This window comes from Tamandua tetradactyla, chromosome 2 (assembly GCF_023851605.1).
Source record: "Tamandua tetradactyla isolate mTamTet1 chromosome 2, mTamTet1.pri, whole genome shotgun sequence".
Lineage (NCBI taxonomy): Eukaryota > Metazoa > Chordata > Mammalia > Pilosa > Myrmecophagidae > Tamandua > Tamandua tetradactyla.
Window position 1 is genome coordinate 167082191 of NC_135328.1, and position 23595 is coordinate 167105785.

General features: G+C 48.8%; 1 protein-coding gene across 6 annotated transcripts in view; it reads left to right on the forward strand.

Annotated features, from left to right (window-relative positions):
- The window catches only part of SSBP3 (single stranded DNA binding protein 3), a 165336-nt gene that overhangs the window by 94020 nt on the left and 47721 nt on the right, over window positions 1-23595 (forward strand). For 5 of the 6 annotated variants that reach the window (XM_077149555.1, XM_077149556.1, XM_077149557.1 and 2 more), the window contains one exon: window positions 23433-23522. In XM_077149555.1, the coding sequence (XP_077005670.1) occupies window positions 23433-23522 (90 nt within the window). Of the gene's footprint in view, window positions 1-10195; window positions 11921-23432; window positions 23523-23595 lie in introns of those variants that run through there. The other variant, XM_077149558.1, reaches the window with a different exon arrangement.

Consider the following 23595-nt stretch of genomic DNA (forward strand, 5'->3'; position numbering starts at 1 on the left):
TCAGGGCCCCTGGGGAGTAAGATCCTGGTTCCTTTCTTACTCAGTTTAGAAACAGCCTTAAGTTTTTCAGCAGGTGAATGTCAAAGCTGTGGTCTGTTACCCCAGGCCGTGCTCCCCACTCCTTACCTCCCACCAGAGAGGAGGGCCCCCGTCTCTGCCCAGCCTTTCCTAGTCGTGGTAAATCTTAGCCTCATGTGGGCGATGGCCTGAGCTGCATTGGTGACATTGAGTGTGCTTTTGTAAGAGCAGTATTGTGTCCAGCACATCCTGGTACTGGCGTCGTGGATGGCGGTGCTGGTTATCTGGGCTTTGTGTATGGATTTGCGTGTGACTGCCTTCTGCGACCCGACCGAAGGACACGCCCTCAGGGCGTGATTCCCTGGATGAGGTCTTGTAGGTTCTCTGACAGCACCCTCAGGTTCAGTCTCCAGTCTGGCACCCACCGTATTTCCCTTTCTAGCAGAAAGTTCTGGGGACCAGCTCCAGTGATCCCTCTGGACCCTACTTTTGCCAGCTTGGCTGACCCCTGAGCCTGTGGCTTTTGCACACTGGACCTTCTGCTTAGAATGGCCCATGTCCTCCATCTACCCGCACTTTACAACTCCCAACTCAGCCTCATCCAGCTAGTGCCTCCTCTTCTGGAATCCACCCCCTGCCCCCATGGCTAGCCCTGCATCTACATCCACAGAATGTCCTGGGGCCCGGTTGTTGCTCAGGCAGGGTTTGAACCACTGATTCCTGGTCCTGAGAGGAGACCTACTCCAGAGCACCTTAACATAGGAAATCGAGGCACTGATGTTGTGTTCTGGAAGGGGGCTAGGTGGGTAACTCATTCTAGGCCACCGGTGGCCTAGGAAATTATCGTTCCCAACTCCTCCCTTCTCCGCATGCCAAATGGCTTTGCTTTCTTTTCTTCCTTCCAGAAACCCTACATCAGAGGTCTGTCCTGCTTTCCATATCTTCTGTCATTTGGCTCCAGCATACCTGACCCAGTACTCCCTGGTTGTATTGGTTTCATCACCATCCAGCTTCCTGCAGGGGCTCAGGGCTGCCTCCCACCCCACACCTTGACTCCAAGGTTCTCCTTGCCTGAAATGCCATCTGCATTCTCCTGTCCTCTCGTCTGTGTCCTGTCCATCGTTCATTCATAGATTCATTCATTTGGCAAACCTCATGGAAACAGGATTATGTGGAGAAGTACCGTCCAATAGAAATAGAATGCGAGCCACATGTTATTTTAAATTTTCTGGGGAGTGCATTAAAAAGTAAAAAGAAATAGACAAAGTTAATTTTAATAATACGCTTTATTTTTAACCCATGACCTGCTATATTCATGATATTATGCTTTGAAGATGTAATCAATATAAAAATTATTAATGAGACATTTTACACTCTTTTTTTCATACTAAGTTTTGAAATCCAATGTGTCTTTGACATTGCTAGCACCTCTCAGAACTACCCACATTTCAAGTACTCAGTACTCATGGCTTGGGCTACCATATTGGACAGCGTGGGCTTTAGAGATTTAAGGGCTGTGAGATTTGCAGCAGGGTACACCTGATTTATCTTGTCTTTTGACTCTGCCATTTACCAGCATTGTTGCCTTCCCCTCTCTGAGCTTATTTCTTATCTGCAGAAGAGCATGCCCTTGCTTCGCAGGGTTGTGTTGAGGCCGCAGCGAGATGATGCATGTAAAGGGCTCTCCGTGGTGCGTGGCACAAGGCATTATTATGGGTGATTGTTTATGTTGTGCTCATGGCCCCTAAGCAGCTACCAGGGGCTGGCTCCTCCCCGCCCTCTGGGCTCACTGCCCACGGGTCTGTATTAGGCTGCCAGGACAGGGCAGTCAGGTGTCCAAAGGGACTGGCTAGCACAGAGCCAGGGAGGAGAAGGAGTACCAAGGAGGGAGCACTCAGTTCTGCCTCGCCAAGAGGACTGTAATTCAGAGTGGCTTCCTGGTAGAGGCGTATCCCTCCCACCGCCCAAAACACTTCTGATCCCTTGGCTTCCAAAACCTTCTGTGACGCCACCGGCAGCCCTATGGCTCCCTTTTTTGCTAACTCTTTGTCCTTTGTAATTAGTGCAGTGTGCCTTACTCTTGTCTCTAATTGTGTTGTACAGCGTGTACTTTATTATATCAGGATATAATACTGTTAGCCTGACAGTTATCTTGTTCACTAATTGTTTCATGTGCCTGTCTCATCTGCCCTGCTAGATTACCCACTCCTTTTGAGCAGCAAGAGCCGTCCTCGGCGCCTTTTGTCTCTCCTGAGAGCACCCAGCCAGGATGTGGTTTGGGTGGCGGGAGTCAAGCGTCCGGGTCCAGGTTCCCGTCCAGCCACCCCGACTTTGCCGTTTGGCTGCATACAAGTCACTGTCACTCATTTTACAAATAAGCGGATGATGCAAGTGATATTTAAGCCCCAATTCAGCCCCAACCTTCTGTGATTTCATGGATCTACCTCCAATGGTTAATCGTCATCCAAAATTTTTCAGTGATATCAAAGTGGTAAATTTTAAGTCATTCATTTGTTCAGCATGTTTTCATCCAGCACCCATTTGGAGATGATGCTGAATGAGACAGAAAGGATTCTGACCTCAGGGAGCTTAAGATTTAGAGAAGGAAGCAAAGGTATCTGTTATACTCAAGAATTGTGATTTACATTCATTCATCAGATATTTGGGTGCATTTCATGCCTGGACCTTGTCCTGTGCTGTCTGTCCTCATACTTGCAGGCAGGAGGGCAGGACAGGCATCAGAGTTCACAGTTAAGGAGCAGATGCTTGAGTGTCCTAAGTCTTAGGTGGAAAGAATGGGGGGCCAGGAGTGAGGGCACAGCTGGCACCAGCAAGTCCTTCTGTGGGGCCCTCATGAATTTTTTTTTTCTCCCTGTGGGGCTAAAAGAGCCACAGACGCCAGAGGGACATGCCTGGAGCTTGCACCTCCCTCCTTCTTGCCGTGGGAGTGGTGCTGTAGGGCTGGGGGTCGGGGGGGGGGGGGTTGTGTTCCTGCCCTTGCACATAGGATTTGGGTAGGATTCTAAACCCAAACCAGATGAAGGTAGGGCCCGCGGGTGCCTGGCCCCAGGAGCATGTGGCTGGGTCACCCTTTATAATTATAACACTGTGGTGAAGGTGCCGGAACCCAGGGTTGGCGGCAGGCGGGGAATGCCCGGGTTCCCATCTGCTCAGTGTCTTTCTGCTCTCAATGGATTAGTTCTGTTTGGGTTGGAGCTTACTGTTGTGTGTGTTTCTCATCCCTCCCGTTTGCCTGCTCAGGGTTGTATGCCTTAGGAGCAGCAGCCAGGGTCTCTGCGCGGGAGGGAGAATTGTGAAGTGGCCATTATCCAAACAAGAAAGTGAATAATTGGAACTGGCATTCTTCTGGGCCTCTATGGAAACTGGGATGTGGATGGAGGTGGTGGGGGACTACCAGGACCTCAGGAGAGGGTGGGGTGCAATCTGTGCAAACTGGGGTTCCATGAGGGTCTGTGCACGAATACCACCTGGCCCAGTGTGCAGTCTACCTTAGTTTGTGTTGCTAAAACAAAGTTGGTGTGTTGTGGTTCAGTACTTGCTTGCAGATGGGATTTCTTAATTTACTTTTTTTTTTTTTTTTTTTTGGTGCATGGTCTAGGAATTGAACCTGGGTCTTCCGCATGAAAGGTGGACATTCTAACTACTGAACTACCCATGCACCCATATATGGGGTTTTTTGTTTATTTGTTTTACTTTTGGCTTGGGCATGCACTGGAAATCAAACCCGGGTCTCTGGCATGGCACACAAGAACTCTGCCTGCTGAGTCAGCATGGCCCATCCAGATGGGGTTTTCTGAACGGGCATTAAGCCTTGTTGATGCTTCTGTTGCAGGAAAGTGTCAGTAGAGAATGAATATTATGGCTAGTGTGGTGTGGGGTTTACCACTATTTTGCCAGGTGACCTCCCTGAGTCTCAGTTTTCCCAGCCTGTCAAGTCAGGATGCTTATTCCTACCTTGTAGGTTTGCTGTGAAAGGGAAATATGATCTGTAAAACACATAGTGCCATCACTTGGATGTAGGAAGTGTTCAATAAAGCCCAAGATTGCCCATCTCTTAAAAGCTGTGCCAGGTGAATAAGTCCGATTTGGGTGTTGGAGGTGCCCATGGATGTCCCTTGGGGTTCAGGGAACTTTTGTAAGGTAAAGCAGACTTTTAGGAAGACAACTTTGCTCTGATCTCTGCTTTGAAATAAAAAGGTGTGGCCCATCACTCTCACTGGGATTCCATCTGTGGAAGGGACAGTTTGGAGGGTGGTTAGGGAAAGCAAAGAGAGTAAGTGCCAGGGTCTCAGCCTTCTCAGACTCTACATTCTAACTTGCGAATCAAAATTTCACACATGCGGGACAATTAGAGAAAAATAACAGATGGCATCTGATCAGATGTCACCGCTCTGTGAAGCTGTCCCAGACCGCCCCACCCTCCAGCAGAAATAATTCTTCCATTCTCCGGGATCCTGGGGCCTGGGCAATACTCTGCATTGCATTGATTTATAATTAGTCGTTTGTGTCATTGGTTTGTGCAACAGCGGATTTTCACGGAGTGCCTCCATGTGCCCTGTATGGTTGGTCTTGGGCCTTCCTCATAACTCTCTGCCAAACGTGTTCTGAGCACCCTGAGATGAGTTGCCACCCATGGCCTCCAGTCTTGGGGCTTTTGGGCCAGTGCATGCTTTGCTTTTCTGCTAGCCTCATGACCCCCCAAGCCAGCTCTCCCTGCATGGCTCTAGGCCTCTCCAAGTCCCCTTCTTCTGGGGTATTTGGTCCTCTGCAGCCTTCTCTTGAATGTGGTCTTTCTGTAGGCTTCTAGTACTGGTGAGCGGAGGCTGCTCTTGAAGGGCTTTCAGCCAGTCTGGGGGTGTCATTGAGGTCCGTGTGATGTCCAGCTCTCCCTTAGCCTCTTTGTACCTTTGTTTCATAGACTTTAAAAAACTAGGATTGGATGAAGTGATGTTTTTGGTCCCTATTGGTGCTGAGATTTTAAGTTTCTTTTGGAAATTGTGTTGACCTGGGGAAAAGCCTTTGGTGTGCCTGACCCTGAGCTGGGTCCCAGAGATGCATCAGTGACCGTCTGCTTTCTGGGATCGCCTCATCTAGTGGGAAAACAGATGCAAACAGATGCTGATGGCACACAAGGGACCCATATTGGTGCCCTAAGAGAAGGCTTGACTGGCTGTAATCCTGAAGGCTTCCTGGTAGAGGTGGCGTTTTGTGTGGCTCAAAATAAATAAGAGAAAGAGAAGTTGGCAACTGAAAGGGAGAGGAGTGTGACAAGGGCATTCCAGGGCAAGGAAAGAATATGTAAGTGCATGGATGCTTGAAAAGACATGTCATGTGCAATAAAGGAGGACCTGCTGTGGGTGGAGCCGAAATGGAAGGTTGGTTCAGGTCAAGTTGTGACGGGCCTGGCTAATGAAGCTGGCCTTCCTTGAGGAGCAGGGAGTTGTGCACAGTTGTGAGCCTGGGCTGTCAGTAGTCCTGGTTAGATCTGTTTGGAGCGAGGCGTGGGGGGAGGGGGAAATGAGGCAGGTAAACCAGTGAGGAGGCTCATGCAAGCTTGAAACCAGAATCCAAACAGGAGGGAGAAGACAGGCACTGGGGGAATTGTATGAAAGCCGAGTGGGGACTGGGAGGGTTGCCCATGTCCATGCCCCACCTCCCTTACCCCCGCCACTCATCCATTTTCCTGGAATAATTTGGTGCTCTTGTGCCTAGGAGAGTAGACTTGGGCATGATTAAGAGCCCAGATTCACTGAGAGCATTTAAAGAAACAAAACAAGAATACGCAAAATACGCTTTCTATCCATGGTATCCAAAGAGTGACAGCACAGTGGAGCAGGAGGCACCCTGACCAGGTTCCTGAGGAGGACGTTTGTCTCCTGCTCTGGGCCTCAGTCTCCCCTTTGGTGAAAATGGCAGGGTATGGGGGAGACATCAGGCAAGTGCCCTGCAGTTTGCGAGCACGCCTCCAGTGACTGCCGCTTTTGTTTCCAGGGGCTCTAGGAGCAAGCACGCAGGGCAGGGTGGCTCTGTTCTTGGCAGGCGGTGTGGAAAATGCTGGTGTCTTAGAGAGCATCCCAGAGGGGTGGGGATGGGTGTGTGTGTGTACTCGGCTGGGCGTGCTCCCTTACAGCTCCCTGGGATGGGGCATCTGTGCTGCCTCGGCTTGGAGCCTGCCCGGAGTGCCTGCCCTTCTGAACTAGATGTTCCCTACGGAATAGTAACAATAACCAACCACTAGCCCTCAGCAGGACTGGGTGGCTGTTACCTGCATGTGTTTATGTTTCCACGCCCGTCCTCGGCCCAGTGTGGCACCTGGAACCATACACTGTGGGTGTGAGTGTGTGCACGTGCACACATACCTGTGTGTATTTTGTTTTTGTTACTCTGAGAGTTGCTTTAGAGTTTCTTGGTGCTGCCAAGTTACTTTCTTGGGATATATTTAGATAAAGCAAGAAGAATAAGAATTGGGCTATGTGTGTTTGAGGAGGGATGTTTGCACATGTTGGCCACGGGTGTTTTTGGTGTCCAGCCTGTCCTAATGCACGTGTCGGGGAGGGACTGCAGTGGATATCCACCCCCTTCATCCAGAGATGAAGAGCAGCCATTTGGGACCCCCAGAATTCCCCCTGTCTGGCACCTCCTTCCCTTTGTGAGTGAAGTAGCGGTCTGGGGATAAAAGAAGAATGAGGTGGATGGCTCGATTTGTAGAGAGTGGAAGATCAGGCAGCGAGCCTGAGCACTTACTACCTCACGCTCCCTTTCTATTCTCCTTTTCAGTGCACTCCCCTCCTTTCTGTCTGAATTTGTGACATCTGTGGGGCAATGGCATGGCAGGGCAGAGGAGGGTGTGACTCAGGCCTGGGGGTCCTCCACCCTGAGCCATTCTTGGGCCTCTGCAGGCCTAATCAGCTTACAGTGGGGCAGGGCTGTGCTGTTCTGTTATTAAATTCAGAGCTGCGGTCTGCATGATGGTGGAGGCAGCTTTAATGAGATTAGAAAGATTAACTGAGAGGCCAATTAAATCTGGGCCCATACCTGTTTGGGCGCTGTCTAAGCCCTGACCTGCACCCAAAAGCCTTCCTTTAGGCCTCCTGGAAGCCTAGCTAGAGACGGGCAAGGGGGTAGAAGAGACGTGGGGGGCCTCCTCCTGGATCCCAGGCTCTGTTTTTTCCTCCTGGGGGCCAGGGCAGAGATGGAACCCTGGAGTACCTCTGCCAGGAAGGATCAGACGGAACGTCTGACCCAGGGGCTTCGGTTCTAAAGCTGGGTCCTCAGCCAGGGTCTGGGGTTGTCACCAAGTTCTCTAGGTGATTTTGTTGTTGTTGTTGTTGTTTTAAATAATTTTTATTGTGATAACATATACAACAAAATTTCCTGTTTTGATCACTTCCATATGTTCAGTTGTGGTAATAATGACATTCAACATTGTTGTGCCACCATCACCACCATCTATTACAAAAACTTTATAATCACCCTTAACAGAAAATCTGTACCTATAAAGCAATAATTCCCCATTCTCCTTCCTCCTGGCCCCTGGTAACCTGTAAGCTACTTTCTGAGTCTGTGCATTAGCCTGTAGTAGGTATTTCATGTAGGTGAAATCATACAATATCTTTCCCTTTGTGTCTGGCTTATTTCACTCAACATGGTGTCCTCAGGGTTCGTCTGTGTTGTGGCATGCGTCAGAACGTCATTCCTTTCTGTGGTTGAATAATATTCCATTGTAAGTATGAGCTCCATTTCATTTACCCATTCATCAGTTGATGGGCACTTGGGTTGCTTCCACCTTTTCACTACTGTGAATAGTGCCGCTGCCACGAATGTTGGTGTGCAGATTTCTGGTTGAGTCCCTGCTTTCAGTTCTTTTGGATACACCTAGAAGTGAGATTTTTGCATCATAGGGTAATTCTGTGTTTAACTTTTTGTGGAACCGCCAAACTGTTTTCCACAGTGACTGTACCATTTTACATCCCCACCAACAGTGTGCGAGGGTTCCTCTTTTCTCCGTTATCCCCACAGGGACAGCAAGTATAACAATACTTGTTATTTTCCACTTAAAAAATAATAAGTCATTCTAGTTGGTATGAAATGCTGTCTCATGGTTTTGTTTTTCGCATGGGCAGGTGCCGGGAACCAAACCTGGGTCTCTGGCATGGCAGGTGAGAACTCTCCTTGCTGAGCCATGTGGCCCTATCTCATGGTTTTGATGTGTCCCTAGGTGGTTTGGTGTACAAGCAGATTTGGGAACCAAAAGTGGAGTCCACTTTCTCGGTTTTATAGACAAGGGGAAGGGACTTGTAGGGGGTGCAGCCAGCTAAGGCCTGACTCTCAGCTCAGTGCTTGTCACAGGAGCATCCTCCTTTCTTTTCCAGCTCCGTTGATTGTCCTTGGGGGAGGGGTGGGAGCGGGCATGCTGCGGCCCTTCAGTTTTGAAGACAGTCTTTGTATTGGTTTCTTCACTCGAGCTTCGTGCCACCCTGTGAGGTAGGCCTGGCAGGGAACGGTGACTTCCTTTTGACCGAGGGGTAAGTTAAGGTTGAAGGAGTCCCATTCCAAATCAGTGTCAGAACCAAGAGGACCTGACTCTAGGGTTAAAGTCTTCTCTTCCCATGACTTCAGTCTTTCAGTCCCCACTGGAGGAGTTGTGGTAGAGAAGGTACATGGGTTCATCATGGCTGGAAACAGCCGGGAAGAAAATCCCAGCACCTGTTAGCTGGGACCTGGTGCAAAACCCTAAATTGTTCTAATCTTCCCCTGCAAGATAGGTCAGCTCCAAAAGGAAGGAGTGGATTCATCCATCTCAGAAGTTTATTGTGAGGGTTAAGTGAGATCAGCCTCTTTTGGTGTTTATATAGAGTATTTCAATAAAAAGTGGATTCTTGCTGGTCCTGGGTCACAGAGCCAGAATGCTTTTGGGGACTGGGTGAGAGAGTTCTCAGGCTCTGAGGTGAGCAGTGCTGGGCTGGTCTGCCCACGGGACAAAGGCCTTCCTCCAAGGAAAGAAGGCAGAGTTGGGCTGAGAAGTGTCCGTTTAACAGGTGTTTATCAGCATCTGCTATGCTCCAGACACCGTTGTTCTTTGGGGGTGCAGCTGAGAACAAAACAGGCAAAGATGCATCATTACAACCCCTGCGAGGCAGGTTTCTAGATGAGACAGCTGAGGCACAGGCATCTTGGGGGGCCCAGCTTCCAGTCCTTTCCTGCTCTTGACTCATGGTGTGTGGGTGGGAGGCTGTGACTGCACAGAGGAGCTGTGGGAGTCCTTCCTGTTCTAAGGTTCACGATTCAAAGTTTCTGGAGGCCCAGGTATTACCTAAATTTTATTTTAAATTCCTGTCTTGGGAGGAGAGACCCAGCTAAAAATAGAAGGACGCAAACTGCTTTAGGCCAGATCCACGGTGGGGGGCTGGGTGGGGGTACAGCTTGAGCCAGCTTGATGCCTTGTCTTCCTGACTTCGGTTTCAAGCTAGGGTCAGAACCAGGATTCAGATTCAGATCTCTTCGGTGGTTTCCCGGTCTCTTTTCTCCAGTGAGCATTAGAGAAAAGAAACATGGAATCCTTTGGGAGATAAGGCAGTGCTTTGCCCCTTTTGACATTTGGGTTTATGAAGGTGTTTCCTTTTCTTTAAAGTTACGTCTTTGTAAAGGAAGAAAATAAGAAATTTCCCAGATGAGCCAGGCTTCACTCTGACCAAAAGCACTTTCACGTTTCCCAGTCATTCAGTGGTTATTGATTACTAGACATAGTAAATGCTTAGTAAATATTTGGATTCTGCCTCTTTGGAGGCACCTGGTCTGCTGGGAGATAGCCTTTGCCCATCTAATAGAGCCAGTGGAAAATACTGAAAGAGTCACAGGTAGAGTCTTGTGTAGAGTCAGTGGATAAAGAAATCATCCTCCCAGGGCAGCCTGAGGGTTGGGTGGATTGGGACAGCAGAAATAAGCAAGAAAGTGGGTGTCCTGGGCCAGGGGATAGCATGTTCAGAGGCCTGGGGAACAGCAGGTATTTGCTGAGGCTGATGCTCAGGGTACAAGAAAAGAGTGTTGAAATGGGTGGAAGAGAGGGGAGCTGGGACAAGTCACGCCCTTTCTTTTCTCCATGCTTTTTCTTTCTTTCTTTTTTTTTTTTTAATGCTCCTGCCAACCCCAGGAGAAGGTCTTGATCTTCATTACCGGGGGCATCTCAGCTCAGGCTAGACTGCCTGCCTCTGAATTAGCCAGGTTGCCAGGGTCCTGAAGTCAGACCTCCTGCCTTGAGTCGAGTGCTTGGGCCACTTTAGTATTTCAACCCTTGGTTTGGAGTCCATTGGTATTTCCTCAAGAATCTGACACAAATGTATGGAAGTTCTATCCGTTGTCTCTGTGAGATGTGGGATACAGATGGAGACAGGTACCTGCCTACTCAGGGATCGAGTGAACCTACCCAGGGATTGTGGAGCCTCTCTGGCCTGGGAAGCATGGATATTTGGAACTGGGTATCTGCGGATGGGTAGGAGTTCTCTAGGTAGATGAACCAAAGGGAATGGGAGTGCTTACTGAGCAGATAAAATAGCACAGATACTGTCCTCCCAGGAGTGGGAGACCAGAGACCTGATTGGTGAAGGGCTGGGGCCATTCCCAGAACATGGTATGAGCACAGGTTGGGGATGGGCTAGAGGTGAAGTCAGAGGCCCTGGAGGGTGCAGAGAGCTTGGTCTCTCAGTGCTCTCCTTTCTGTCTGAAGTTTTCATTTCAAGTGAGAGATTGAAGCAGCAAGAAGAAGGCAAAAGATACATTCCTCCTCGGTGAGCTCAGGGCTTGCTCTGTGGCTTTCTCTGTTATTCCAAGGACCATGTCTCTTGAAAGTCTGCCTTGGAGGGTCTGGCTGTGAAGGGCCAGTCCCCCAGGATGGCAGAGGATTCCTCTGTCTGTGTGGATGCATTTTCTGGGACATTGGACAAAGGGATTTCAGAGCTTCTCTGTCCCTGTCCTCCTCACCCCTTCACTCACTTCCCCAGGTGAGGCTCTTCCCACCTCTGCTATTCCCTAGACCCCACAGGTGGTGAGCAGGTGCTCTTGGCCCCTTTAAAAGGCCTGTGGGAAAGAGTGGCCTCTTGGGTCAGTGGAGCAGCCATCTATCTTCAGGAGGCTAAGAGCCAGGACATCTCAATGGTCTGAGACTTAAACAGTTTTGGAGATGGGAGGGAGGCTGGATCGAGAGGGCTGAGAAAAGCAGATAGATTTTAACAACTTACAGACCGTTTGGATTCCCCTTCTACAACCAAAGAACTCTCTGCCCTCTGGTTCCTACTAAATCAGGCCGCTGGGCCCAATCTTGGCTTCCCTCCAGAGTGGGGATGACCATGGGAGCTGAGCTCCTTGAGGTGCCCCACTCTCTTTCATTGCCTTTGTTTTCCCTAGACATTAGCTTATGCTGTCTTTGCGACTGCTTGGAGATGTAATGATGAGTCTCCATTTTACAGACGTGACCAGTGGCTCAAGGAGAAGCTGCCTGCCCAGGTCATTTGTCAGAATGGGCTAAGCAGGACGTGCACCCAGATTTTGAGAATTCCCAGAGCTTGCCCTTTACAGGCAGAGGGAATGCATGTCCTAAGACATGCATGGGCATGGTGGGGTTTGCTGCTTTTTTGCGGGGGAGAGGAGGAGTTGTCGATGACCATTTTGATGTAGCCAAATGTAGAAAATGACTGAGTTAGCTGGCCTTGGAATTTGACCTTGCAGATGTGGTGTCCATTCTTGAAAAGCAGGATTTCTACCAAAACTATATTCATCCAAAAACTATTTACTGAGCCAGCAGATTCTTTGTGCTGTATACGCCATTCCTGCTCTATCCCTGGGAAGACAGCTGGCTGATTTAATAAGGAGTTAACCATCAAATGTGGTAAGTACTGCAGTGAGGAGCCCCTGAAGGATGAGAAGTGTTTTTACCCAGGTCTGTGCAGGGGCATTGGGGAAGGTGAGAACGTTCCAGAGAGAGGGAACAGCCTATGTGCAAAGGATGGTCTGGGGTGTTCATCAAGTAAATATGTGTAAAGAAAGGCCTTTCTTTGTAAGTCGACAGTACTAGATGTAAGTAATAGGTTGTTATTCGTCAGACCCTGATCAGAGTTTTGATAAAGACTTTCGTCTGTGATTTCGGTTCCATACTGATTGATGGAGGGAGTAGGGTGAGCCACTTATGTGGGGAATACTGGGTCTGTTTCAGAATCCAAGTTTGGGTCAGAATTCTCCATAGATGGACTCCCATGTTCCTGGCCCCACCCCTTTATCCGTAGGATGATGCTAAAGGAAGTATATGTTCTTTGGAGTCTCGGGCTCTGTTCTCAGGGGTTGCTAACATTAGAAAGCTGTGCCTTATGTATCTGGTAGACACCACAAATCTCTTCGGACCTCTTCATGGTGAGCTGGTCCCCTCCTTGCCCTGTGATTCTCTGTGGCTTCTACTGGACCAGGAGCAGGCCAAAGACTGAGCTCCACAGGCCACAGCTGGCCTGTGACAAAGGCAGAAGCAGGTCAGGTTCTCAGTGGGTGCTGGACCACCTGTTCACCCCCTTCACATCACTGTCCTTTGCCACCTTTTAGAGCAAACCAGTCGCTCTTCTATGAGAGCCTCTGAAAGTTTGCAGGGTGGGCTCTGTTTTAGAATGCTGTAGGGAGATGGGGGTTGGCAGGGGGCATGGTATAGATGCATCTTCAAAGGCTGATAACCAAAAATTTGACTCAACCAGAACAGCTATGTAGGTTTCTTAGGGACACTTGTTACCAGAGGTATTACTTTCCCTATCTCAGAGATAGTCTTACACACGTGTGTGCATGCAGGAAACCCATGACCATATGAATACTCTTGGAGGTGTTACCATTTCTGTAAAATGATTGTTCCAGCTCCCTTGCCTCAATGATGCCACTCCCTCGTGTTTGTTCAGAGCTCTGGAAACTGGGAGCCTGATGGGATGACAGTTACTTCTCTGTGCTTGAGTCGAGTCCAGCAAACCTTTACCATGTACCTCTTGTATGCCAGGCATAATTTTGGGAAACGACTTAAGAAGGCCAGGCATTAGGAGGTACCTGTCAGGAGCCAACTTTTGCTGTTTTATCACTTCTGCAGGTGGTAGGGGAGGAAGGTGGAAAGAGAGGACATGGCCAGAGCAGGTCACCTCCAGAAGAGTAGAGCCCTGGCTGGGAGACTCTCCCTGGCTTCCTGGTACCTTGAGGGCTAAGAAGAGCCACAGGTCCAGCCATTGCAACCCAGGGCTCACCTGATAGGGATGAGGGCAATGTGGGTTCCTCGCCCTCTCACGCTTAGTTGCTAGTGACTGTGCCCACAGGGGCTGGGAGCTGGTTCCCAGGGGCCTCTGGACGAGGTCCCCCTCTCTCACCCTCTTCGTAGTACTCCTACTCGGGAGGTGGGCTGACTCTTAGATTTTGGGCAGGAGAACCATCTATGCTTCTGAGCTCCCCTTCTCTCCCACCCCCCGCTAGGGCATTGAGAACTGCCTGAGCAGACAGCAGCAGATAATATAAGCCCAACTCCTCATGGCGTTGTTTGGTCCAATTTCCTTTGCATTGTGACCTACATCATTCTTTATTTGCTAAACCCTCTGAGCAGGCAGCAGTAATAAATCAATTAATGACTCCGATGAATCGTTTAATGGCTGACAAAATAACACTAAAGCCAACAGCTTGCCTCTCTCCAGCAGTACCAAAGGACACTGGTTGACTCGGGGTGGGGGACAAAACAGAGACTGTTAGCTAAATTAGTGCAATTACTGTGTGCTTTAAGGGCTTAGGCAGCATCTGCTCAGTGTAGAGCTGCGTGGTTGGAATGCTCTCCTGATTCCCTCCTGGCCCACCACGGGGTCTCCTGAGTTGTTGGCCTGCTGGTTTACATGAAGAGGTGGTATTGGGTTTGAATTATGTGGCCCTTCGCAGCCCAGTGTTTATTTCCCAGGCTTTGATATCAGGGGACAACAGTGAACATAACGAAATTGTGCATATCCATCCTGTCGCGGCGGGGGAAGAGGTGAGGGAAAGTGACTCCGTCCCCACTAAATTTGATGCCAGCTGAGGAAAGTGTAGGCTCCCATCCCTGAAAGGTGTTCCATAGGCCATCCCTTTAATGATTTCTTTTAAACTTGGGGGGGAAAAAAAACAACCAGCAAAAGAAAAAAAAAAACATATTTCTAGAAGTGGGCTGCTTACTGTTCTTTGCACACCTCGATCCTGGCAGGATTTAGTTGTCATTGGAACCAAGCATGTGTGCGGGTCTACGCCAGGGATTTTTCCACTTTGCAGAAGCAATTGCCAGTGTTCTTGTTAAGGAGCTGTCATTGGCCTACGATGACATGTTTGCGGTCATAAGTAGCTTCTTTATGACGGCGGGAAGTGTGTGTGTGTGTGTGTGTGTGTGTGTGTGTGTGTGTGTGTGTGTGTGTGTGTGTGTGTGTTTGGCTAATGATGTAAACCAGAGTGTGAAACTCATCTCTCTTTAAAAAGAAAATCAGTGTTGTTCAAACAGCACGCTGTCGATCCATTCTGTTCTGTTCATTTGTGGGGGGACCTTTTGCCCTTCGTCTCCCATGTCTTGGGTGGACACACCCAGGACTGCACCCTGTGTTGTGCAGTCTAGCCGGGAGGTGTTTGCACACAGAGGTAGGAGCCCTGGCTGGGATCCATGGTTTAACCAGGTATTAATTACACGGGACTCCACCTCTTACACAAATGGTGCCCTTTGATCCAATTCCCAGAAGCTGGGTGCTTCCCGGGATGGATGGGCAAGGTTCAGTGCTGTGACCTCAGCCTACTTAGTTCAGAGCCTTCTTAGCCCATTTCTCTTTCTTTTGGAGAGGTTTGGACTTTGGGGTTTCTTCTTATTTTCTTTAAGAAGTGCTATTGTCTAAAGTGGGGCAGAGAGGGTGGGCCATGGGAGCTCAGCAGGCAGAGTTGCCGCCTGCCATGCCGGAGACCAGGGTTTGATTCCTGGTGCCTGCCCATGCAAAAAATAAAATAAAATAAAAATAAAGTGGGACAGAGAAATTGAAGCCAATTCTTAGAAGAACAGCTTCTGTAGAGCAGAGGACACTGTCTTCCTTACAGCCTGGCTTCCCTTTGGTCTTCCTTTCTCCCCTGGCTCTCACTCTGCTCTTTTCATGGAATCATTTAAAAAAAAAAAAAAAAGAGGATGTCTGTCGTCGAGGGGCTGTCATTTGCTGAGTGCCTTACACGGCGCAGCCTTTTCCCGGGAATAGTGTGTGAGTTTCCCAACTCAGATGCTCAGAAAGGTACAGAAAGCTGCCTGGGTCCCTTGGCTCCTGGTGAACAGAATGACTGGACCTTAAACACACACCCTCTGTTCCCCGCTACCCATCTTTTAATGAGGTTCCGAAATCTAGACCAGAGAAGCTTGGACTCAGCTAAGAGCTGGAGCTCTGGTTTTAGCAGATCAGGGCGTGATTGAATCACTCCCTGATTCTGCCCTGTCCGAGCTGTGTGACCTTGGACAAATCGCTTGACTTGTGATCCTCGGTTTTCTCATCTGTAGTAACTGTAGGGTTGTTGGGAGGATTGGGGGAGAGGAATCTGGTGACCCCACAGTGGGCTGGTTCAGGGACCTCAGCCATTGCGATTGTTAGGGCTTCTCTGACGGGTGGCAGCCTCCCCTCCTGTGGAAACGTTCCCCGACAGGCCCCGTCTCTGCTTGTTGGGGGAGGGAGATAAGTGCCACTCCTACCTCCCCAAACAGGAGATGGGGTACAGGAAGGGGAGGGTGGAGAGCTGGAGAAATTTGTGCTCTGAAGGAGACCTGTCAGAAGAGCTGGTTCCAGGGTGGGTTAAGATGACAGCAGTAATCTCTCACCTCCGTATCACCTCCTGCATCTTTGTCTCACCTCGTCCTCTAAGGCTCTGGCTCGAGTGCCACCTCTGCCATAAAGCCTTCCTGATCCCCCTAATCCGCCGCCTTGCAGCGCCTGCCCTGAGCACCTTCTTTCCCTCGGCCCTCGTTCTTTGTTACCATGACACAGTTCATCCCGAGACCTTGAGCACAGAGCCGTGCCTCTGTCCTCTCCTGTCCTGGTGGGTCCGGTGCAGTCCCACTTGGCCTCCGTAGCAAGTGTTTGCTGAATGCAACCCATGCCTATAAAGCACTCTTAACCTTTTGACAGCCCCCACCTATCTCGTTTCTCTTCTTTGTCCCAGATGATCCGATAGACTCTTCAACATTCCTTGACAAACGTCCTCACTCACACACCCTTGGTTTACGCCAGCTCGTTTAAATATTTGTCCAAAGGAGCAGAGTTAAAAGGTCAGTCTACTCGGGGAAGAGCAAAACATATAGATGATCTCAGAGACAGAGAATGAATTGTGATTATCTTATGTTTTTAATTATCTGCCCATTGCTTCTTTTCGCAAGAATCCAAAAGCACACAGAACTTTCCATACTGACTGCAGGGGTTGGTGGGAGATGCTATGACAGCAAGGGTGCAGCTGAAGTTGAAGCCGCATACTAGCATGTCTCTCCATGCCTCAGTTTCCTTACCAGTCACACAGAAATGAAATCCTCCCAGGAGAAGATGTTGTGGAGTAAATATTACCCTCCAACCCCATTTGCATCCTGGATTGATCCTCTCACCCCAGAAGACAGGGTCTCATGAGATGTGAGAAGGGCACTTTTTGAAAGGAGCTGTGGTGTCAGGACAGACTTTGTGCTGGCCTGATGGCCTGGTTGTGACATGTTGGAGCTTTTTTCATCCATTGTGGCCCCTTTCCAGTTTGCTTTGCTGAAAAGCTCCGTGTGGCACTTGCTGTTTTATTGGACCAGCAGGGTGTTAGCTGTCTCATTTGGAGGTGTACAGAGGCTGAGAGATGGGAGGGCTTGAGTCATCCAGCAGGTAATTTGCAGCCAGAGCTTAGAACCCTGACCTCACAACCCTCGGTCCACAGCCCTTTTCCCATAATAATCCTCAGGGAACACCAGGAGGTAGCAGTATGGCCATCCCTTTTTAGGGGATAGAGAAACTGAGGCTGAGACAATCAGCATGGGTCAGATGTGGCAGAGTCTAGGTTCAAATCCAGGTATTATGATTAGTAGTGTGCTTTTGCTATGTCATGTTTGCCAGTGACCCAAAATTAACGTCGCCTACTACCTCCTGAAGTAGCTGACTCTGGTACTGAGTTCTAGAAAAGATCTTCCTAATTCTGGGCATCTGCTCTTGGACTGGGCCCACCCCTTGGTTCTGGGAGAGCAAATTCTCCCCTCCTTCCGTAACTATTTGAAGGCAGGGATCCTGTGTTACTCCTGCATGTCATCCAGCCTATTTTTAATACCAGCTGGTTCTGTCATCACTTCACATAGCAACAGTTCTTTTTTCTCCAGGCTGCAGAATTAGAACCCCTTGTCTCCAAAATCTATTGTATTCTATGGCCTGTGTGTAAAATCCTGAGACCTCTTTTTTCAGTCTCGGCCTTTCCACTTGGTGGCATTCCCTCTGGTCCTTCATCTGCATCTTCAGCTAGCTGATGCTGCTAAAATTCCTTCTAGGAAACTTGGCCCCAGTAGGGCCCAGGTCACTCAAGTAGTTTGCACAGAATCCTGAAGGCTTCATCCTGATGAGACCAACCCAAGCATCTTTCCCTCCCTCGCATGTCAGACACAATTATTACTAAAAGCCCCTCCATTTCCCACTTGCCTTCATCTGGTAGTCAACCTAGGAGTACCCTGCATGCCCCTGAGTGTGCTCCATTTCCCATCCTGCACACATAGACCCACCCACAGCACACATGCACACCCCCTCTGGCGTCTTGGGTCCTGGGCCCATGATCTCATTGAGTTTCTGTCAAGGAAGGTTGCACTCAATGGTTTTGCATGTGGGCCCCTCTGTGCTACTCGCAAAGGCCTGAGTGTTGGGTTGGGTTGAGGCAGAGGGGATTTGCAGAACAAAGTACCATTTTGCAGCCTTGTAAATCATTCAGGAGGGGTTGGCCAACCTGGCAAGAGTCCCGCCAAGCACTCTGAGCATTTGTGTTTATTCAAGTTTTCAGGAGCTTCATGTGCATAGAATTATTTTTAAGAGAGAATAAAAATGAGATGGGAAATCTATGCTAGTTTGTGAATGAGGATAACTGGGTTCTTGGGGTGAGGTTGAAAAGTAGTATCTTACAGGGAACGTCCCTCCAAACCCTAGCTTCTTGAAGGAAGCAGGGGAAGCTTGTCACCCACTACGAGAGGCTTGATAGGGCGGCTCCTGGGAGCTTATCTCTTGGGTCCTTCTGGATTGACCCTGCTTTCTCTGGAGCCAAAGGGAACCTCTTGCTTAGAGGAAGGAAGGGGCCCAGCACCACCTGGGGCCCATCAGGTCTGTTTGGCGGAATCTTGGTTGAGGTGTTGTTTGGATGGGTTTGTCAACAGATGCATTGGTATGTTTAGCATGGGGTGAGGGAGGGATAAGGTGCCCACCTCCCTTCCAGGGCTTAGAGGAGGCAGCTGATTGGAATGGGGTATGGGCAAGGCCTATTTTCTATTTAGAAAATAATTTTAAATTCGTTTTTTTTTTTGTTTAAGGCAGGTTACCAAACTGCATGCCTGGTTTGATTCTGCTTTTTAAAAGCTCGTATATGTATAAATATGTGGGTAAAGGTAGCAAGGTCAGAAAGGCCTGGACGGTTCGAGCCTAGATGGCAGCAGCTATTATCTGCAGGCTTAAATACCAAATAGGTTTCTGGGTGGTTTTGAACCTTTCCTCTCTAAAAGTTCCATAATGAATGGAGAAGAAAATCGTTATTAACAGAGTTAAAATTCAGGATCCTCTGGAATAAGGATGACCTTCTTCTCATATCAGAGCTGCTTTTGCAGCCCAGTGCTTCCCTCTCCCCACCCCACTCCGCAGTGTGTGACTTGACTGGGGAGAGCAGCTTGGAGGAAGGACTTTAGAGGTCACCTCCCCTAACGCCATGATTGAGCCTGTGGGGAAACTGAGCCCCAGAGCAGGAAGGGACCACTCCCAGCTAGGACCTTAACCCACATGGTCTCTGCCTCACACTCCAGTGGGGGAATTTCTATCCCGTCTACCTACCACAGCGGGCACGCTGTGGGCCTCAGTGAAGTCGGGGTTTTGGATTGGGTTTTGTGTTTTTAACAAAAACTCACATGAGGCGCTTTGCTGAGTGCTTTAATGGAGCTCTAACTCGAAGTAAGAAACCGCAGGGAAAGGCTGATTCCTAGCAATCCGGAAAGGCCTGGCTCCGGAAGGTCAAGTCGGAGCAGGGTTTTGAATAATAAAACTAGTAATCATTTATTGAGCACCTGCTGTATATATGCCTCATCATGTGCTGGGTGTTGGGGGGATGGGTGAAAGAGCGCCTGCTTTGGTGATGCCAGAGGCTGGGAGGATCCAGTGTAACCGTGTGATGGGTTATTTGGCAGATGTAATGTTCCTGGGAATGGGGAGCAGGGGCAGGGGTCCTCGGATTGGGTTTGTGAGCAGTGATCACTAATGAGCTCTTCCCAGCTTCTTCCTTAACACTCCTGCGACCCCGTAACATCGGTTGTTCCATTTCATTTTCGTCATACTTTCTGTGCCCCTTTTAAAAGTTTTCTGTTCTGCATTCATGTTCGCTTCATAATCAGAGGGGAACAGCAATGCCTGTCATAATTCAGCACGTGAATGTTAGCTGCTTAATTTTGCTGCCAGAGAAGGCTTTAAATGGTAGAAGTCGCCTCCTCAACTTCCTGCCGCCTTAGTCACTGCCAGCGCGGCTTTCCTTCGTTGTCCTCCTGCTAACTCCTCTCACACAGAGACGTCATCGTCCTTTCACTGGAGAGCATCAAAACTGTCCTCGCCACCCGCCTCCGCCCCACCCCCAGATTTCAGAGAATTGCGCCGTCAGTTTACTGGAAGCGTGGATACCCCAGCCCTTCTTTTCAAAGAAGCATGGGCCACCCAGAGTTCCTAGAACCATTGACTCACTCATGATTTCAGAGGAACAGGAGATCTTAGAGCAGGGTGCCCACAGCTTAAGGTTTTCCTTGAAAAGTTTAAAAAAATATATAGACTTATAGTTTAAAAAGAACAGTTAAAAAACATATCCTTATATTATATCCTTGATCATAAAATTTCAATATTATGTAATATTATATACAATATAGATCCTTATACTCATATAACATGGATCCTTATATTATATCCGTGACACATGAGATTTTAATATTATGTAATACTATATACAATATATCCTTATAGTATACCCTTATATATAATATATAGTATATATCATTATATAGATCCTCATACTATACCCTTGATACATAAGATTTTAATGTTATATGCTACATATATATCCTTATATTGTATCCTTATATATCCTTATATCCTAGATACATAAGATTTTAATATTATATAATATAACCTTAATATATAAGAAGCTCATGTATCAATAAGGAAAAAAAATTAATTACCCAAATAATACCAGGCACGACTATTTTGCCAAAAAAAGTAGACCTACAAGACTCAGTAAAATAATAGTGCTTCATGACATTATTTAGCAACATACAGTGACTAATTATGCTTTTTGCTTTGTTGTGTTCTATAATAGGAAATGTTTTATACTAAGCAATAAATGCTGCTTCTAAAAATCAAATTGGTGAAGCTGTCCAGTATCTTTCATTAGAAACAAACCATTGTTTTTGGCTGAAGAGTAGACAGTGTGAGGAGGAAAAGGTGTCGTTGGAGCCTGCTCTCCACACATTTACCTGTTTCCTTTTGTAAAGTGGGGATGCTTGTGTCTACCTTAGCAGACAGCCTGGAAGTCCAGAGAGAGGGGTCAGTATGCGAGAGCGTTTGGGTTTCTGGGATTTATTGCCTGTGCCCACCACTCTTCTAACCTCTGTCACTGGCCTATCCACCAAGCTTGACTAGTAGACTTGCATGAACTGGAGAAAGAAACTGTATTCTGGAAAGTAGCCACAGTTTTGGAAAGATGTCAGTTCTCTTCCAAATTTATATAGAAAAACACTTTTTCTTTTGGTGTGGAGGTAACTTCTACAGATGATCTCAAGTTGGGAGGGCTTAGTATATAAAAATAAGCAAGAAAATGTCTGTTCAAATAGAGGGAGATAATAAAATACATTATAAGTCTCGGGTAATTAGAATGGAGTGTTAGAGACTGTAAACAGAATGAAAAAGCTCAGAAACAGATCGAAACATTTAAAAAATGTATTCTGATAAAGTCAGTATTTCAAATAAGTAGGGAAAAGTTGTACTGGAGCAGTTGACTATTTGAGGAGTAAAATCCACACTTTACCTAAATAAATTCCTGAAGGATTAAAGAGTTAAATGTAAAACCAACCTCTGAAAGAACTTGAAGAAAATATAGGTGGGTCTCAACCTCAAACCATGTTTTTTTTTCTTCAAGTTTTCATGCTCTTGCTGCCAAGGAGTAATTGTTGGCTGTAAATTATAAAAAGTTGCATTTTCATAGAACCACTAACCACAGGCAAACAGCAGTGCAGCTAATGGATAACCTGGCGGATTCCCCCAGGCACGTCCAGGCTCAGCACTTATCCCAGATAACGGGGCGGGGGGAAGCAGGCCTGGCAGGGGCAGGGGCAGGGGGGGCTGCTCCTCCTGAGCAGGCCTGTGGTCTCAGACTTGGCCCTCTAAGCTTTCTGTCTGGGGTGGGAGACCGAGATGGTGTGATGCTTTGGTATGCTTGGAAATTGTAAACACATTACAGGATGGTTGGCGGAATCTCTTTAATTAGAGAGGGTTGTTTTTCTGAAGGCAGAATCATTTTGCAATGTAATATAGGGGCAGTTCAGCCCCACCCCCACCCCTGTTCTCCTTATGTGGGGTCTCTCAGACACTTACTGCGTGTCGTCTCCTTACCCCCTTCCACCCCAACCTCCCAAATGTGCCCTCCTTGTTTCCAGATCACAGAGCTTTCCTGGTTTACAAAACAAAGCCCATCCCCAGCCCTGGCAAGCAGGTGGGGCAAAAGCTGTCCCCACCCTTCACAGGTAACTGTATCTCAGAGGACCACATGTCTTGCCCATGATCACCCTACTTGCTAATGCTCGTGGCAGCACTTGAACCTCGGCTGGGCATTGTGTGTTAGTGGAATTCGCATGTTATCTCATTTCCTTCCATCAAGGTTTTGGAGTTTAGGAGTTCTGGTCCCTATTTTTTTTTTTTAACACGCACAGGCACCAGGAATCAAACCTGGGTCTCTGGCATGGCAGGTGAGAACTCTGCCATGGAGCCACCATGGCCCGCCCAGGTCCCTATTTTTGAGGGCCCTCCCTGAGGAAAGGAAAGAAGTGGTTTTAAGGAGGTGACAAAGAAGCTACATTTATACCGGGGCGGGGGGGGGGTGATCTTAGGAGATGACTGGTATAGGTTTAAGTTTCAAGTTCAGGGCTGTGGGGGTGGAAGGCACTGAGTCTGGCAGTGGGCTTCCTGGGGAGATTCAGAACCAGTGGAGAGGATGGGCCCAGGCAGGACCATGAGGTCTGTGACTCCTGCAGGGCGGGGGTCGGGCTACGCCGTGTCACCCGCCTGTGCCAGCCCAGAGCCAGGCACAGACACGCCGGCCGCGTGAACAGGTTGGACACAGATTGTTTGGAAGGAGGCCAGGCTCGGGAGAGCAACGTCTGCTCACCCCTGGGAGGCATTCGTTGAGGCAAATGTACCAGGTAAATGCTGGAATAGCAGCATTTGAAAAGAGGAGTACACCCTCACCCCCACCCCCACCCCCATCCCCACCCTATCATGCCATCGTGCACACCAGCCTCATCTCATACAGGCTTCAGGGGGCCAAGAACGCACCCTGCTTTCCTTTGCGGTTGGGGCAGTTGGGCTGTCCGTGTGTCATGGAGTCATAGACGTTTATTGATCTTTTGCTCTAATAACATGCCAGCCTCTCGGAGAGGGCACAGAAACTTATACATCACCCTGCCTGCCTCCAGAGAGCTTCGCAAAGAAGGCGGGCAGGTAAAGCTCGGGGAGTTTGACTTCAGTAGTGGCCTTTCCCAAGCTGCCCATCCACAGATGCCCTCCCCTCTGCAGGATGCTTTGATTCCTCGTCTCGTACTGCTCTCACAGCCGTCCTCAAAGGTGGATGTCGTGCCCTTCTTTTAGAGATGCCGAGGTGGAAGCTCAGAGAGTTTATTACCTGCCCCGTCAGGGACACGCCGGGGAATCAAATCCATGTCTGATGGTGAATCCCGCACGTGGCCCGTATCAGCAGTTAGAAGACACTTGGCTGTAGTGTCCAGGGAGACTCTTAAAGGAATAGGGTCTGGGATAGATTTGGACTGAATGGGAGATTCGGGGCAGCGGTTGGAATTCTGTGTCTTTGGTTGTATGTTTGACCTGTAACCTTCCACCTTCCTGTCTCTGCAGAGTGCAGCCGCCGCCCCGAGCCCTGTGCTTGGCAACATTCCCCCCAACGATGGGATGCCAGGAGGCCCCATCCCGCCGGGTTTCTTTCAGGTACGTGCTGGGCCCACGGGTCCTGTGCTCCTCCTTTCACTCCAGGCTGAGCCCTGGTAGGCGGGAGGGCAGG